The 16,208-nt window shown below is 49.7% G+C and overlaps 1 protein-coding gene across 1 annotated transcript; it reads right to left on the bottom strand.

The window, feature by feature from the left end:
- CD207 (CD207 molecule, langerin) lies at nt 9,027–15,665 on the bottom strand. Its single transcript, NM_001129957.1, has 6 exons — nt 15,566–15,665; nt 15,352–15,468; nt 13,036–13,410; nt 12,181–12,332; nt 9,915–10,033; nt 9,027–9,259 (listed from the first exon to the last, which is right to left on the bottom strand). Exons 1-6 carry the CDS (start codon nt 15,639–15,641, stop codon nt 9,109–9,111), a joined length of 990 nt encoding a protein of 329 aa, NP_001123429.1. The 5' UTR covers nt 15,642–15,665; the 3' UTR covers nt 9,027–9,108.

Here is a 16,208-nt window from a genome sequence, read left to right as displayed (position 1 = left end):
ACTCTGCAGAAGGGCCCCAACTAGGTTCTTCCCCTCAAGGCTCCCAGGCGCCAGTCCGCAACCCCCCCATCCTCTCCCCCTTCCCTCAGCACCAGCCCGGGCCCTCCCCTCAGGCCCATCCTCCCCATTTCCGCGCCCCACTTTGGCCCCAAACACATCCTCTACCCCAGTCAGATACCTTTTCACTGCCCAGTAAGGAGGGGATCAAGTTTCCCTCTTAGCTTTGCAGAAAAAATATCCTTATGACCCAGGGGGGCTGACTCTTTATCCTAGACCCAGACCCTCTTACTAATAGGAGGTCAGGTAAGGGAGGGGACTGGGTCAGTGCAGCAGGTGTTTGTGGGGGTGTTTGCCAGGACCTCACAGCTGGCGTTTCAGGAAAGGGATTGTGGGAGAACAAAAAAATATTTGGTCTCTGTCCCAGCCCCAAGAACAGAGCTCCTAAAACCCTTGGAATTTTCTGAATGACGGAAGTGTCTTATTGTTTAAAACAAGCGCCTTTAAGAGTTCCCTTGTGGAACAGTGTGTTAAGGATCTGGCATCGTTACTTCAGGGGCTTGGGTCACTGCTGTGGTGTGGGTTGGAGATCCCTGGCCTGGAAACTTCCACATGCTGCAAGTGCAGGAAAAAAAAAAAAAAAAAAACACTCAAACAGAAAACAAGCCCCTTTCAACCACACCTGAGTTTATGCTAATGAGGTGATTCAGAATAGACCCCTTAAGAGCTCCAGGATGGAAGATAGGTCCAGAAAGACCAAACTCCCACATCTCTTATTGGGTTATAAAAGCTCATAAATAGCAAAAGAGATTCAAGAAGCTTTCAAGAAATTCCCAGGTTAGGCAGTTCCCTGGTGGTCTAGTGGTTAGGATTCAGCACTGTTACGGCTGTGGCCTGAGTTCTATCCCTGGTCTGGAAATTGACCAGACCCTGTAATATTATAATAATAATAATAAATAAAAATTAAAAATAAAAGAATAAGAGTTCCTGTCATGGTTCAGCAGTTAACGAATCTGCCTAGTATCCATGAGGACACAGGTTCAATCCCTGGCCTTGCTCAGTGGATTAAGGATCCATGAGCTGTGGTGTAGGTTGCAGACGTGGCTTGGATCCTGCATTGCTGTGGCTGTGGTGTAGACTGACAGGTACAGCTCCATTAGACCCCTAGCCTGGGAATCTCCATATGTCACGGGTGCAGCCCTAAAAAATAAATAAATAAATAAATAAAAATAAAAGAATAGTTTCCTGGTTGGTACACACATCCCATGTACCAGAAGGGTGTCACACTTCAACTCCATGGAGACAGAGGCTCCTGTGCGCTGGATCTTCCAGACCTTGCTTTCTGTACCTCTTCATCTAGCTCTTCATTTGTATCCTTCATCACAAGCTGTAATAGGAAGTACAGTGTTTTTCCGAGTTCTGTGAGTCATTCCAGTGACTTACTGATCTGAGAGGGGTCATGGGGACCCTCAGATTTGCAGTCAGCTGGGTAGAGGTGTGGTCACCTGGAGCCCCTGCTTGCAGGTGGCTCCGAAGTGAAGGTGGTCTTACGGGAATGAGTCCTTAACCCTGTGGGGCCCATGCTAACTCCAGGAGTCGGTGTCAGAATTGAATTCAATCGTAGGACACCCAGCTGATGTCAGAGAATTGGGTGGTTTCAGAAAACACCATACATTTGGGGTCAAAAGTAATGTCTGGAATTCCCGTCATGGCGCAGTGGTTAACGAATCCGACTAGGAACCATGAGGTTGCGGGTTCGGTTCCTGCCCTTGCTCAGTGGGTTAACGATCCGGCGTTGCCGTGAGCTGTGGTGTAGGTTGCAGACGTGGTTCGGATCCCGCGTTGCTGTGGCTCTGGTGTAGGCCGGTGGCTACAGCTCCGATTCGACCCCTAGCCTGGGAACCTCCACATGCCGTGGGAACGGCCCAAGAAATAGCAAAAAGACAAAAAAAAAAAAAAAAAAAAAAAAAAAAGTAATGTCAGAAAACACTATTTGGGGCCCAACTTGATCCAAGATGTCAGCTCTTGCTGACTGGACCCAGGCTCCCCTGAGCTGGTCAGGTTCAGGACTAATTCAGAAGAAACTGCTGGCTAAGCCCATGTGCTGCTTTACAATGAGACCTGTAACTTCCGGGAGGAACCAACTTCCGGGGTTCCTGCTGCTTGTGGCTGAGACCTAGAAGGCAGGGAAGTCCCAGGGGAGCTGGGAGCGGGCCCCAAGGCCCTTTCCCCATTGGGTAACCAGCTAGGCTCAATCAGTACCCCCACTGGTTGGTCCCCAAGTCAGTTCTGAGGATAACAGCTGATTCTTGCTCCTTGGTCCCCCATTATTTCAGATGGTTACAATCTAATCTAAATGGATCACATTTTCCTTAACTCACCCACAAAAAAATCTAATTTTGTATTTGTCCCCTACCTCACTGGCAACCATTTATGAGGAGTCAGTTACCTTGCAGATGGCTTATTCTATCCAAATTGTGTTGCTTTTTCCCATTTTCACCTCAGTCCCTACATCTTATGCCCATGGTGTTTTCCCAAATGCAGGGGCCTGAGCACTACCCAAGAAACCCACTGCCCGGCTCCCCTGGTGGAGAAGCCACACTGATCTTGCCTCTTTGTGTGGCCGAGCAGGAGAGCAGCGCGAGTCTAGCAGGAGCCTGCGTCATGCGTGGCCCCTGTCAACACAGTCACAACCGGTCTGAGGGTGAGGAAGGGAGCAGTTGCCTACACCCAGTTCATGATGCCGTGCCAGTATGTGTGTGTGTGTGTGTGTATGTGTGTGTGTGTGGTATGTATTGTGCGTATGTGCATGTATATATCTGTATCTGTATGTATATGCATATGTGTGAGATATATGTTTGTGGGTATTTGCGTATTGTGTATGTATGATATGTATGTGTATTGTGATGTGTGTATGTGTATATATATATGCATGTGTGTATCTGTAACATAAATGTTTATGATGTGTATGTGTATCTGGGTGTGTGTGTATTGAGTACGTGTGTGTGTGTGTGTGTGTATATATGTGTATGGATATGTATATGTGGGTGTGTTTATATATGGATGTGTGGGTGTGATGTTTGCATGTGTATGTGTATAAGTGATATATGTATATATCTGTATATGTGTGTGGTGTGCATGTATGTGTGTCTGTATGTAAATGTGTATGTGTGTGTGTGTGTTGGGTGATGTGTGTATATGTGTATGTGCCTGCGCACGTATGTGTGTCTGTTGGGGGTGGTGTATAATGCAGAGCCACCATCCGCCAGCCTGCTACCCCCTGGTGACTGAAAGCTGACCCCAGAGGAGAGGACACAGGGGAATGTAAGGAGCCCATCTGGGGAGTCGTGAGTCGCCAGCTCTGCCTGAGACCCCGGGAGCATCCTCATGGAAGGGGAGCCACCAGAGGTTCCCCCCCAAAAGGCCCAGAGGTGGCCGCAGAAAAGAAAGGGCCTGCCTTGGTTTCTATTTCCCCACACACAGAAAGGGCCCAGGTCAGCCCACGCAGGAGCTGTTTCCTCCTGGGCCTGAGAAGCTGAAAGAGCCTCAAAAGCAGAACTTTGGGGAATGCTGCCTCAGCTGGCAGGGCGGAGTCTGGGCCAGGAGGGGGCACAGTCCCCCAGGCCTGATAGACGGGGCTGCTCCTCTCTCCCCTTTCCCCATGGCCATGCCCCTCCCCGCTCCTGGCTCCCACAAGAACCCCATCTGTGGCAGGAAAGAAGCAGCGGGAGGTTTCCACACCCTTGCCCAGAGGTTTCTCTGTTCTTTGGCTAGATAAAATCAAATGGACATCTTATGCATAAATAGCAGCCCCACTCATGAGATGGGACCTCTCATACGCTGGTTGTCCCTGTCCCTGCTGAGTGGCACAGGGCCGTCATCCTGGAGATGCAGCCCCTTAGCTTCAGACACCCCAGAAGTCTTCAAGCATCCCTATCAACCCCTGATAAGAAGATGGTCAGCTGTCATTCAGGAAGCGGCTGATCCTGCAGTTTTGTTGGAAAGGAGAAACCCATGCCTGTAAGCAGGGCCCGAGCAAGCTGTTGTGAGCCTGGCCGACAGTGTCCCTCCCTCAGGAGTCACCCTGCCCCCACCCTGCTCAGTCTTCTGGTAGGTGCAAGGCTGAGACTTACCCAGTTCCTAGGAATGGGCTGGAGAGAGGCAGCTTCATGGCATGAGGAGAGCATCTGCGTCCAGCTGCACAAAGGGTCCTAACTTCACACCCCAAGGCGAACCCAACAGAAACAGCAGCCCCTCACATCACAGGCCTCCATACAGGCCACTTGTCACCTGCCTTAGTCTTCTAACTGTTCTCCCTGCCTCTAGTCTTGCCTCCTACTCAGGTCCTGTCACCATAGGGCAGGTGTAATGATCTTTAAAAAATTATACAAAGGAGTTCCTGTCATGGCGCAGTGGAAATGAATCCAACTAGGAACCATGGGGTTGTGGGTTCGATCCCTGGCCTTGCTCAGTGGGTTAAGGATCCGGAGCATTGCCGTGAGCTGTGGTGTAGGTCGCAGGTGCGGCTCAGATCTGGCATTTCTGTGGCTCTGGTGTAGGCCAGTGGCAACAGCTCTGATTAGACCCCTAGCCTGGGAACCTCCATATGGTGCAGATGAGGCCCTAAAAAGACAAAAAGACAAAAAAAAAATCGGATATATGCACATACATGCCCCCGCCCCCTAAGCAAAGCTTCCCAAAGGTAGGAAGCCCTGGCACAGCTATGCTGGCTGGTTACAGGGTGGGGCACAGACTCTAAATGAAAATATATCCTCACTGACTCAGCCTCCTTCAGTTTGGAGGAAAAGCAATGGGCAGAAGAATGGGAGCAGATTCAGGAAAAAACAATGCTATAAAAAAATAAATACACAAATTTGATAAGACAAAATTCTTAGCCATTCTTGGCTCCCAACTTTCCAGCTGACAATGGGAAAAATTCCTGGAACTTCTTTAGAAATATTGTTCTGTCTAATGGGGAGTTAAATACTGATGAAGCCCACCTCCCACCTGAGCTAAGGACTAGAACTCTGTCAAAGCTGGACCTCTTGTCAGGATCCATTGCCTGTGTCAGGAAGGCTGGGCTGCCTCTAAGGTGGCTCCTGGAACCTCAGCAGCCAAACTCTTGGGTCTTCCCTCTGCTACCCTCCCCTCTGTGTCTTGCCTTCTTGCTTCTCTGCACCATTCTCTTTTCTCTGCCAGGTATGATCCTCCTGTGCTTTGCTTCTCTGCCTCACAGCTTCTGCTTATTCCTCATTTCTACAAATGTCTCCTGTTTGTTCCTCCAGCCTTTCTCTAACCCAGGGCCTTCCAGCTTGATTTCCCCAGGTTAACTGCCTCAATCCCTGGGTATTTCCAGGTTCAAATTCTAACCCAGGGAAGTGGCTGGATTGTCCCACTCATGCCTTCACATCAGGACCAACCCCAGATCCCTGACCAGCCTTGTTCTGACTGCCTCCTATTCACCCAGTGGTCAGTGTCTCACTCAATTCAGGCTGCTGTAACAAAAACACCGCAGACTAAGAGGCATACAAAAGAGAAACGTCTTTCTCACTGTTCTGAAGGCTGAGAAGTCCAAGATCAGGATGCTGGCAGATTCAGTCCTGGTGAGGGCTCTCTTCCCACTTTGTGAACGGCTGTCTTCTCATTGAATCCTCACACGGTAGAAAGCAGACAGAGAGGCAAGCTTTCATGAGTCTTCTTCTAAGGGTACTAATCCCATCATGAATTAATTACCTCCTAAGGGCCCTGACTCTTAATATCATCCCACTGGGGCTTAGGGTTTTAACATAGGAATTTTGAGGGGACATATTCAGTTAGTCCATAGCAGTGAGGATCTTCTGCCCTAACGAGTACAAGATGGCAAACACATGACATCTCACAGCAGATGCCAGCTTATTGGTCATGTATACCCACAGCCCCCCCACCCAGGAGGAGGACTCTGCATACCATGCAGGGCAGGCAGGGTTTCACCCGGGAGCAGAGTGAAGCAGCAAGAGCTGTGGGAGGCAGACTCTGTAGTCACAAGAGGATAGGGTGCCCCTACTTCCTGCAGAGGCTGTGATTGGCTTGTTTGAATAGTTTCCCAGAATGGCAGGTTAGTGGAACCCAGCAGATTGAAAACTAGGTGGAGTGCAGCTCGTCCACCAGGGGCACTGATCATGTTGAGGGGACATATCTGGTGAGGGTTGGAAAACTCATAGGTAGGCGCTGGGGGCCCTCCAAGACTCAAAAATGTCATGGCAATAAGTGAAATTTTAGGCCTTACAATGTGAGCCTTTGAATCTGCTGCCCTGGTGACAATTGCCACCTCAGGGGGGAAGCTGGAGCATAGCAGGGTCACCTGCTGCTCAATACGGCAGCCTAAACGTAGCAACGAATACGTCAAGTGTGACAGCAAAATGAAGAGAAGTTGATGTCTGGAGACAAAACAGGACAGTCCACTGGGGGCAGCATTGAGCTCATAACTTGTGTTTCATTTCTTTCTTCTTTTCTTTTTTTCCTTGTTTTTTTTTTTTTTTTTTTTTTTGTGGGGGGAGGGTGCCGATGGCATGCGGAAGTTCCCAGGTCAGGGATTGCCCACACCACAACAGTGATCCTAGCCACTGCAGTGACAACACCAGATCCTTCGCTCACTACACCACCAGGGAACTCCCTTGTATCTCATTTTTGTATCAGCTTGTGCTGTGACCAGATAGATGGCACTGGGAATAATATTCTCCCATAATTTTCTGCTTGGAATTATGGAGAGTAGGAACAACTGGGTATTTCCACACAGCCCAGCCTGAGAGCATGTGCATCTTCACTCCCCTGGGGCCCCCACCCCCTCAGACCTCAGGCGACGGGGAGCTGGTCTCCAGATGCTCCTGCACGGACGCCATCGCGGACACCCGTCCCTCACCCTTCGCCGTAGTTAAAAACCCCCTTTGTCCTGTGTTCCTTCAAGCTCCTTCCTAATGCCCCTGTCCTCAGCCCTGAGCCCTTTGCACCCAGACCGCCATACTGCTGGTCACAGTCATTGAAGGACCCTTCTGAGGGCCCTAATGAGGACCCCAAGGAGGGGAGGACCGGGTCCCTTTCTGCATCCGCTCTGATTCCCCCTTCCTCTCTGCCACAGCCAGGATTCCTGCCTCAGCCCCTGGACAGGAGGTTTGGACCCCATGTCTGTGATCAGGGTCTCTGTGAAGAGTAGGAAACCCGACGAGCCTCCCCTTTGGGAGCAAAGGCAGAGAGCAGGAGACGGTCCATGAACATCCACGAGGAAAGACCACCAAGAGGGTCGTGACACTGCAGACACTGCAGGCCTCACTCTGCCGCATTACAATAAAAACCAGAGGTAAGGGGAGTTCCCGTCGTGGCTCAGTGGTTAATGAATCCGACTAGGAACCATGAGATTGCGAGTTCGATCCCTGGCCTTGCTCAGTGGGTTAAGGATCTGGCATTGCCGTGAGCTGTGGTGTAGGTTGCAGACACGGCTCATATCCCGCATTACTGTGGCTCTGGAATAGGCTGGCGGCTACAGCTCCCATTAGACCCCAAGCCCGGGAATCTCCATATGCCGTGGGAGCAGCCCTAGAAAAGGCAAAAAGACAAAAAAAAAAAGAAAAAAAAAAAAAAAAAAACCAGGGATAAGTGCCATGCATATTTTATGGCATTTCTGGGGCTAGAACTTTCCTACTCTTTGTTCTTTTGAACTCCCAGCTGTGTCCTGAGGACACCCCAGAACTCCATGTCCAGCAGAGCAGATGCCCTTCCCCAAACATTCACCTGTACCCTCAGGAACAAAACCACAAGAGAGACTGGCCTTTTCCAAGGGAAGCAGCATTTTATTCTAGTGAAGCTTGGAGATGCTCTCTTGACAGAAGGCCACGTCCCCTGTGCTCTGGGAAGAGAGGAGATGCAGAAGAAAGACAAGGCGCATGGAGGTGAGGCAGAGGGGCTGGACCCCAGAGTTTAGAGAGTGATGGGAGCAAAGAAGCAGGTGAATGCTGGTCCAGCTCTAAGGAGACATGTTTCCATGTCAGCCCCTGATCTGAACCAATCAAGCCCACCTCAGGGAGAATGGAGCTCAGATCTTGGAAGACGTGGATGAAGGGGCCCATGGGGACATGGCATGAACAAGGTCACCAAGAGCAGAGCTTGTCCCACTGAGAACACAGCCACCTAAGCAGGCAACTGGGAGTTCTAGGGGGTCAACCAGAAAAGCCCTGAGTCCCGGTCTCAGGAGACTGCTTGAGTGGTCTGAAGCAACTTTCATGCAATGAAGCTGAGGCCTCTCTGAAGGGATGGGGGATGCCCCAGGTGGCGTGTCCCGATCTACTTCACTGGGGCAGTTTGCCCTCCTAATCCTGTTCACCTGTTCCATTTTAACCCAAGACCTCATTTCAGCTGCCTCTGTGTGGTCCAAGAATTCCCAGCCAAGACAGATGGACTCCAGGATGCCTTTAGGACAATTTTGTTTTTACCATTTCAGAATATTTTTATTCTTTTTTTTTTTTTTTTTTAGGTCCTAACTCTTGGCATATGAAGTTTCCAGGGGTTGGATGGAGCTGCAGCTGCCGGCCTACGCCAGAGCCACAGCAATGCCAGATCCGAGCTGAGTCTGTGACCTACACCACAGCTCACAGAAACGCCGGGTCCTTAACCCACTGAGCGAAGCCAGGGATCGAACCCGCAACCCCATGGTTCCTAGTCGGGTTTGTTAACCACTGAACCACGATGGGAACTCCATATTTTATTCTTAACAATCATGACCATTACCCCTTTAAATCTAAATTCAATGAGGGTGTTTACCCATCATTGCTTCCTGAGCATTTGTGGTTGTTTATTCAAGTAGAGTTGCTTGACAACGTTGTGCCAATTCTGCTGTACAGCAGAGTGACCCAATCATACATATATACACATTCTTTTTCTCATATTATCTTCCATCACGGTCTATCCCAAGAGGTTTGATAGAGTTCCCCGTGTTATAAGTAAGGGCTCATTGCTTATCAGGACAATTTCGATGTGAGAAAAAGTAAGGTTCAAATACCCTGGAGTATGAAGGAGAGAACACCATTTCCTTGAGTTCAACAAGCGTTGGAACTTAAAGTGCAAGCTTAGGGGTCAGTCTTATCACGGTTCTGATGGGACATAGGGTCGTTTACAGATAAAAAGCAATTCAATGTCACAGGGGGCATCATTCCAGGACCGAAGTGAGGACCTCTTTATATTGGCACAGTGTTCATTGTTCTCAGAGTTGTTGGGCTCACCTGGAATCCAGAACCTACCACAGGAAAAGACAAAGAAGAACGTATTTCCAGTGAATAAATGAGTGACCTCAACCCCAGCTTTGGTCCTGGGTGACAGCATTGCAAGTTGTGGCACCCATGTCCATGAGCCATTGGCCCCTGAGCCTGTAATCACCCCCTAAGTTAGGACCAGACTAGCCCCCCTCAACTCTCAAGGCCCTACAGGAACCCACAGGGCAAAGATCTTGACTTAGAACAGGGTCCCTGGGAGTTCCCACTGTGGCTCAGTGGGTTAAGAACCCGACATAGTGTCCCTGAGGTTTCAGGTTTGATCCCTGGCCTCACTCAGTTGCCATAGCTGTGGTGTAGACTGAAGCTGCAACCCAGATTGGACCCCTAGCCTGGAAACTTCCATATGCTGCCCCTAAAAACAAAACAAAATGAAACAGGGTCCATGCCATAGCCATGCTGCCCAACCCCAGAGGGGATGGAGAGGCCATGGATTTGTCTCCGGTTCCACATCCAGTCAGTGGCAGAGATCAGATAGATCTCTGTTCAATGCTCCTGCCGCCCAAGGAGAGGGAGGTATCCCAACCCCTGTGGTGGTGGTGGGGGGTGAGTATCACCCCCTCCTCATGCCCTAGCCTGGCCTGAGAAAGTCAGTCTGGGGAGGAGGGCTTTGGGGCTTACCTCGCACTCTGGAGCTTGTCAAATGGCGTGTCGTCCACCCAGTGCCAGTCCCACTCACTCCCCGCTTTGGTCAGGCCGATCCAGTAGATAAGTCCATCTGTCATCTTGTAGAGAAATTCCTGCAGGGGAGACAGAATGAGAATGGGCAGAGGTGCTGCCGCGAGTGCGAGCGAGTGAGCACCTGGCTCTCTGGGCATCCTTCACCCACCCTCAGCCACAGCCCCGAACCCACAGACACACAGCTCTCAGTCCTCTTCCTGTTCCTGCCCAGAGCTCAGCATCCCTCTGCCAAATTCTTGTTTGTCTTTGCCCTGTAACTAACAGACACAGTTCTCAAGCTTTTCTGCCCCTCGGGAATCAGGGGCTGGAGCATAAGGAAGATTTAGCTGAACCCTAGAACAGGGATCCCAGGAGAATGGACCAGACAGTAACAGCTAAATTTAGCAACCACTTAATATGTGCGAGGCACTGCGCATTCACATGCATGTTACTCATTTATTCTCTAAGGCAGGTACTTTATCATGTGTTTCAGCAATTAATAGACTGAGGCCTAACGAAGTCAAATGATCTACCCAGGACTATGGTCTAGGGCAAGAGGCTGGGCTGGGATTCTAGACTCTGACTCTAGAGCCCATGCTCTTACCTGAGGTAGGAGCCCACCTCCCAGATAAAAGGAGCTGGTTCAATGGTCTGCCTCACCAGAAGACCTAAATAGACATTTCTCCAAAGAAGACATACCGATGGCCAGTGGGCACATGAAAAAATGCTCAACATCACTAATTTTCAGAGAAGTGCAAATCAAAACTACAATGAAGTACCACCTCACACTGGTCAGAATGGCTATCATTAATAAGTCTACAAATAACACATGCTGGAGAGGGTGTGGAGAAAAGGGAACCCTCCTACACTGTTAGTGGGAATGTAAATTGGTACAACCAGGGTTTTCCACACTCCTACACTGTTGGTGGAAAACAGTATGGAGGTTCCTCACAAAACTGACTATAGAACTGCCATATGATCCAGCAATCCCACCCCTGGGCATATATCCAGACAAAACTACAATTCTAAAAGACATATGCACCCATATGTTCATAGCAGCACTATGCCCAATAGCCAAGACAGGGAAAGCAACCTCAATGTCCATTGACAGATGAATGGATTCAGAAGATGTAGTACGTATATACAATAGATTCTATTCAGACATAAAAAAAGAATGAAATAATGCCATTTTGCAGCAACATGGATGCAGCTAGAGATGCTCATACTAAGTGAAGAAAGTCAGAAAGAGAAAGACAAACACCATATGATATCTCTTGTATGTGGAATCTAAAATAATGGCACAAATGAACCTATCCACAAAATAGAAACAGACTCTCAGCCATAGAGAACAGACTTGTGGTTGCCAGGGGGCAGGGGGAGGATGGACTGGGAGTTTGGGGTGAGGAGATACAAACTGTTACATTTAGAATGGATAAGCAATGAGGTCCTACTACTGTATAGTGCAGGGAACTATATCCAGTCTCTTGGGATAGAAAATAATGGAAGATATATTAGAAAAAGAATGTGTGTGTGTGTGTCTGTGTATGACTGAGTAACTATGCTATACAGAAGAAATTGACATAACACTGTGAATCAACTCTAATAAAAATTTTAAAAACAATAATGGATAAGCAAAGAGGTCCTGCTGTATAGCACAGGGAGCTAAATCCAGCCTCTTGGGATAGACCATGATTGAAGATAATAGAAGAAAGGGGTATCGATATATATAACCGGTCACTTTGCCATACAGTAGAAATTGACAGAACACTATAAATCAATTAAACTTTAACCAAAAAAAAAAAAAATTCTGCCTCACCAGGTAAGGGACTTCTCAGGTTAGATAGTGTCATTAACGCTATTCACAAATACTTCCATTTTCTGGGCACATGGAAAGACAATTATCCTGCCCTCTTTGGAGCTAAAAATACTGCATCGTTTGGCCAGTGAAAGGTGAGTATGTTGTTTCTAGACAGAACTTTAAAAGAGCCAACACACAATTTCCCATGTTCTCTGTTCTTACCTCAGCAGTTAAGGAAACAAATGTTAAGATGAAGTCTCCTTTGGTCTGGGTCCTCGAGGAACCACAATGAGCCAAACCCCTTAGCAGCCCTTATTGGCCATGCAGTGTATAAGTGAGAAAAATTTCTGAAGAATTACTGATATTTGGGGGGTTTTGTCACCGCAGAATAACCCTTGCCATCTTGCCAGCCCACAGGACAGCACTCACCTGCTCACTCTCTGAGGTCACTGAGGTCAGATGAGATTCCCTGGACACACAGAACTGCTGGGCACTGTACCAGGTCTTTTTCATCACAGAAAAGTAATAGACGTTCCCCCGGAAGTACTTCCAGCCTTGAGACATCATCTGGAGAATGTCATCTGGAGAACAAGGGTGACACATGAACATGGGTGCTCCTGTTTCCTCTGGGGCTGACTAGGTGGGGGACTTGAGTGGGATCTCAGAGACAAGTGGATGGGGCTGGGCTCTGGGGTCCTTGGGTACGCTTCTTGGGGACACTTCTTGGACCTGAAAGTCCAGCTGAGATTGGTAGAATCTCTGGGCTCAGAGAGAAGAGAGCAAGAGAGAGTAGATCAAGAATCTGTCTCTCATGGAGTTCCCTGGTGGCTCAGTGGATTAAGGATCTGACGTTGAGGTGGGCTCAGTCCCTGGCCAGGGAACTTTTGCATGCCACGGGCATGGCTGAGAAAGAAAAAAAGAAAGAATCTGTTTCTCCCATGAGGGAGGAATAATTCTCCTATAGCTATCACAAGTGGCTGAGACCCTGGCCCCAGGTAAGGATCTAATGGAAATGGTGAGGTTTGGACCCAGACAGAGAGACTCCCTAATGCCTTCGTAATCTGTGCCTTGGTGTGGGAGCCCAGGCTGGCCCCTGGTTCCTTCTCTCCTGAACAGCCCCTACGTCCTCCCCAACCCCAACACTGAGTCCTCTCTTCTTAACTTTCCAGCCACGTCTACTCTGTTGCCCTCCCCCTCCCTCCACACACCATCCCAGTGGCTTTATGCCTGAGACCAGCCAGGTCCAACTGGTCAGCTTGGAGCGGTCCTTTCTGAGTCACTTACTTTGCTGTTTGAGCATCTTGCTGATATTTCCCAAGCCACTCTGGAGGTCCCAGACCTTTGCATTTAAAGCACTGGCTTTATCCAAATCTCTTTTTAACTCTGGGATTTGGGCATTTAACTTATCGACTTCTTCCCAACTACTTGTTAGCTTCTGCAGCCGTGCATCAGCTTCCTTCACACTGATTTCCAACCTCTGGATCTGAGAACGCACATGATCCAGGCTGGCATTCACCATCCGGACCTGAACGCCAGCCGCCTCCACACCACCGCTGTTCCTCTTGATTTCGGAACTCAGGGTGCTGATGTTGTCCACACGACCTTGCAGCAACTGGGCACTGGTCTTGACATCTGACATTGTGCCCATAAACCAAGGATCTGGATTTGAGAAAGTCAGGAGGTCGGTCAGCCAAGGGGATCCCCAGGGACTGGAGAGGGGGTTGCCAGGGTGAGAAAAGGGAAGGAAGGGAAGTGACAGGCCCAAGTTTCCCAAGGACCCAACCCAAGGAGTGGTTGCCTACCCTCCATTCATTCATAATTTATTCACTCAACAAACATGCGATGGGCACCTTCCATGTGCCAGGAATTCTGGGGGATGCAGATACTGCAGTTAATAAATAATAAATTTATTATTATTAAATAATTAAGAAATCACGGGCGCTCTGGTAAAGGGCCTCACAGGTAGGCAGAAGTGGGAATTTGATTGTCTTCTAAATTTGCTTTGAGTTTTTAAGGCACATTTGGTAAAAGGATGCCATTAATCGCCCCCTTGTCACCCTTCCCACATCACTCTGGGAACCATCCCTTGATTCCCAGTCTGCCCCTTTCAGAGACCCTGCATCAGCCATCAGCTAGGGTAGCACCACCCCTCCCATGACTGCCCACAGGTCCCACATGGCCATGGGAGGACCAGCCATGGAGACTTCTCATGTGGAAGTGACTTCTCCAAAGAGGGAGAGTTAAGAAATCATTTCTCCCTGATCCCAGTCCCTGTCACACTCTGCTCAGGTCACAGGCTCAGGTGTCATAGAGGAAACCAAAAGTAAACCAAGTGGGCTTGAAGCAGAGCAGACTCTGCTCAGAACCTCCAAGTCCAGAGTTCCCATTGTGGCTCAGCAGAAACAAACCCAACTAGTATCCATGAGGATTTGGGTTCAATCCCTGGCCCCCCTCAGTGGGTTAAGGATTTGGCATTGCCATGAGCTGTGGTGTAGTTCACAGACACGGCTCAGATCTGGGGTTGTTGTGGCTGTGGCATAGGCCAGCAGCTGCAGCTCCAATTTGACCCCTAGCCTGGGAACTTCCATGTGCTGCAGGTGCAGCCCTTGAAAAAAAAAAAAAAAAAAGAGGAGGTCGGGAGTTCCAGTCGTGGCGTAGTGGTTAACGAATCCAACTAGGAACCATGAGGTTTCGGGTTCAGTCCCTGCCCTTGCTCAGTGGGTTAAGGATCCGGCGTTGCCGTGAGCTGTGGTGTAGGTCGCAGACGCGGCTGGGATCCCGTGTTGCTGTGGCTCTGGCGTAGGCTGGCAGCTGCAGCTCCAATTAGACCCCTAGCCTGGGAACCTCTATATGCCGCGGGAGCGGCCCAAGAAATGGCAAAAAGACAAAAACAAACAAACAAAAAAAAACCTCCAAGTTCAAGACCAAATGTGCCCTGGGACCTAGAAGGGAGAAGACAAACACTCCCTCCCTCTGGAGACCCAGGGTGAGGAAGAAGCTTCTACAAGCAGCAGAGGCCATGGAGCTTAGCAAAGCCAGAGAGGAAAATAAGTCACACAGCCAATGAAGAGCAGGAGGTCTCCCTTGAACGACCTTCTTGGGAATGGGAGAATGGAGAGAGCGCAACAGGGTCCTGATGAGGGGGCAAACCAGGGAGATGTATTGTCCTGTCGGCCAGGTTCAGGTGGGGCTGATGATACAGTGAGGACTCCATCCCTTGTGGGGTCAGTAAACGTTTTGCTCACTTTTGAGTCTGTCCCTAAACCTCTGAATGGAAGGGACACAGAGCTCAGAGAGGGAGGAGAAAATGACAGGGGATGAAGATGGGTGAACATTTCCTGGGGTCAAAACAGCATATCCTTGAGCCCGAGCGTGCTGATCCCAGTCAGGAAAACCTCCCTGGAATTGCAGAGGAAGGAGCAGCAGCTGATCTTACTGGGAATGGGGGACTCTCTGACTGCACGTGACAAGAGGGCGAATAAGACAAATGAGAAAGCCATTGGGGAGGGGCACCAGCGAGCAGGGGAGAGAGGGTCTGGATGTCGAGGGAGCCGGCTGGCCGAGGGGAAGGGCCGAGGGCATTCAGGGCTGAGGACTTACAGAGAATGGCCTGCAGCAGGATGGAGGCGACCAGGACCAGCGTCAGCAAGACCACGGCAGCTCGGACTGTGAGACACCGCCCCAGAACCAGATACGGACCCGTCTTGGGAGGAGGCTCTGCAGGAAGAAGAAGAGAAGGTTTGTTGCAGGACCAGCAAAGATTGGGTTTGGGTGCAGCGCCCTGGGCAGGCTCGGTATGGTAGCTGCTGCTTGCCTCGGGGCCATAGGGAGATGTTCTGTTTGTCTACAGTGAAGTGCGCATCATGGACCTCGCTCTCCACAGCCTTCATCCTGCACGCTCCAACTCAAGGCACAGGTGCTCCCAGCTGGCTGTCTCCCCAAGGACTTTTATCCAGAGGAAAAGGGAAGTGAGTCCCACCAGAGGTCATTGTGTCATCTCAAAGTTCCCCATTCCTAGTTTAGGCACCTTGCCTGCCCTAAGCCACAGCTCAATCTTCTCCTCCAAGGTCTGAGTTCTCAGGAAAAGGCCATTTGTCATCATCTCTGGGGGCCTGTTACATGGACACCTTAACATCCTGTCCTCAGGAGAAGATTTTTCTCTTATAAGATGACCCTCAGAGTTCCTGTCGGGGCTCAGCAGTAACAAATCCAACTAATAGCCTTGAGGATGCAGGTTCGATCCCTGGCCTCGCTCTGTGGGTTAAGGATCCGGCGTTGCCATGAGCTGTGGTGTAGGTGGCAGACGCAGCTCAGATCCCGCGTTGCTGTGGCTGTGGCATAGGCTGGCAGCTACAGCTTCAATTTGACCCCTAGCCTAGGAATTCCCCCCCCAAAAAAAAAAGATGAGCCTCATCTATCAGTCAGCCAGCCATTCATCCCACAAATATATATCGAGC

Source organism: Sus scrofa, chromosome 3, assembly GCF_000003025.6.
Source record: "Sus scrofa isolate TJ Tabasco breed Duroc chromosome 3, Sscrofa11.1, whole genome shotgun sequence".
In the NCBI taxonomy this organism is placed as follows: Eukaryota; Metazoa; Chordata; class Mammalia; order Artiodactyla; family Suidae; genus Sus; species Sus scrofa.
This window is presented reverse-complemented; position numbering and strand designations above follow the sequence as displayed.

Excerpts from the sequence above, each read along its gene's own strand:
- CD207 (NM_001129957.1), bottom strand. The coding sequence starts at position 15,641 with ATGAAGGCTGTGGAGAGCGAGGTCCATGATGCGCACTTCACTGTAGAC. Across the intron at positions 10,034-12,180 it reads TGACCTCAGAGAGTGAGCAG|GAATTTCTCTACAAGATGAC; the intron begins GTGAGTGCTGTC and ends TCTCCCCTGCAG. Across the intron at positions 9,260-9,914 it reads GACAAGCTCCAGAGTGCGAG|GTTCTGGATTCCAGGTGAGC; the intron begins GTAAGCCCCAAA and ends TTCCTGTGGTAG.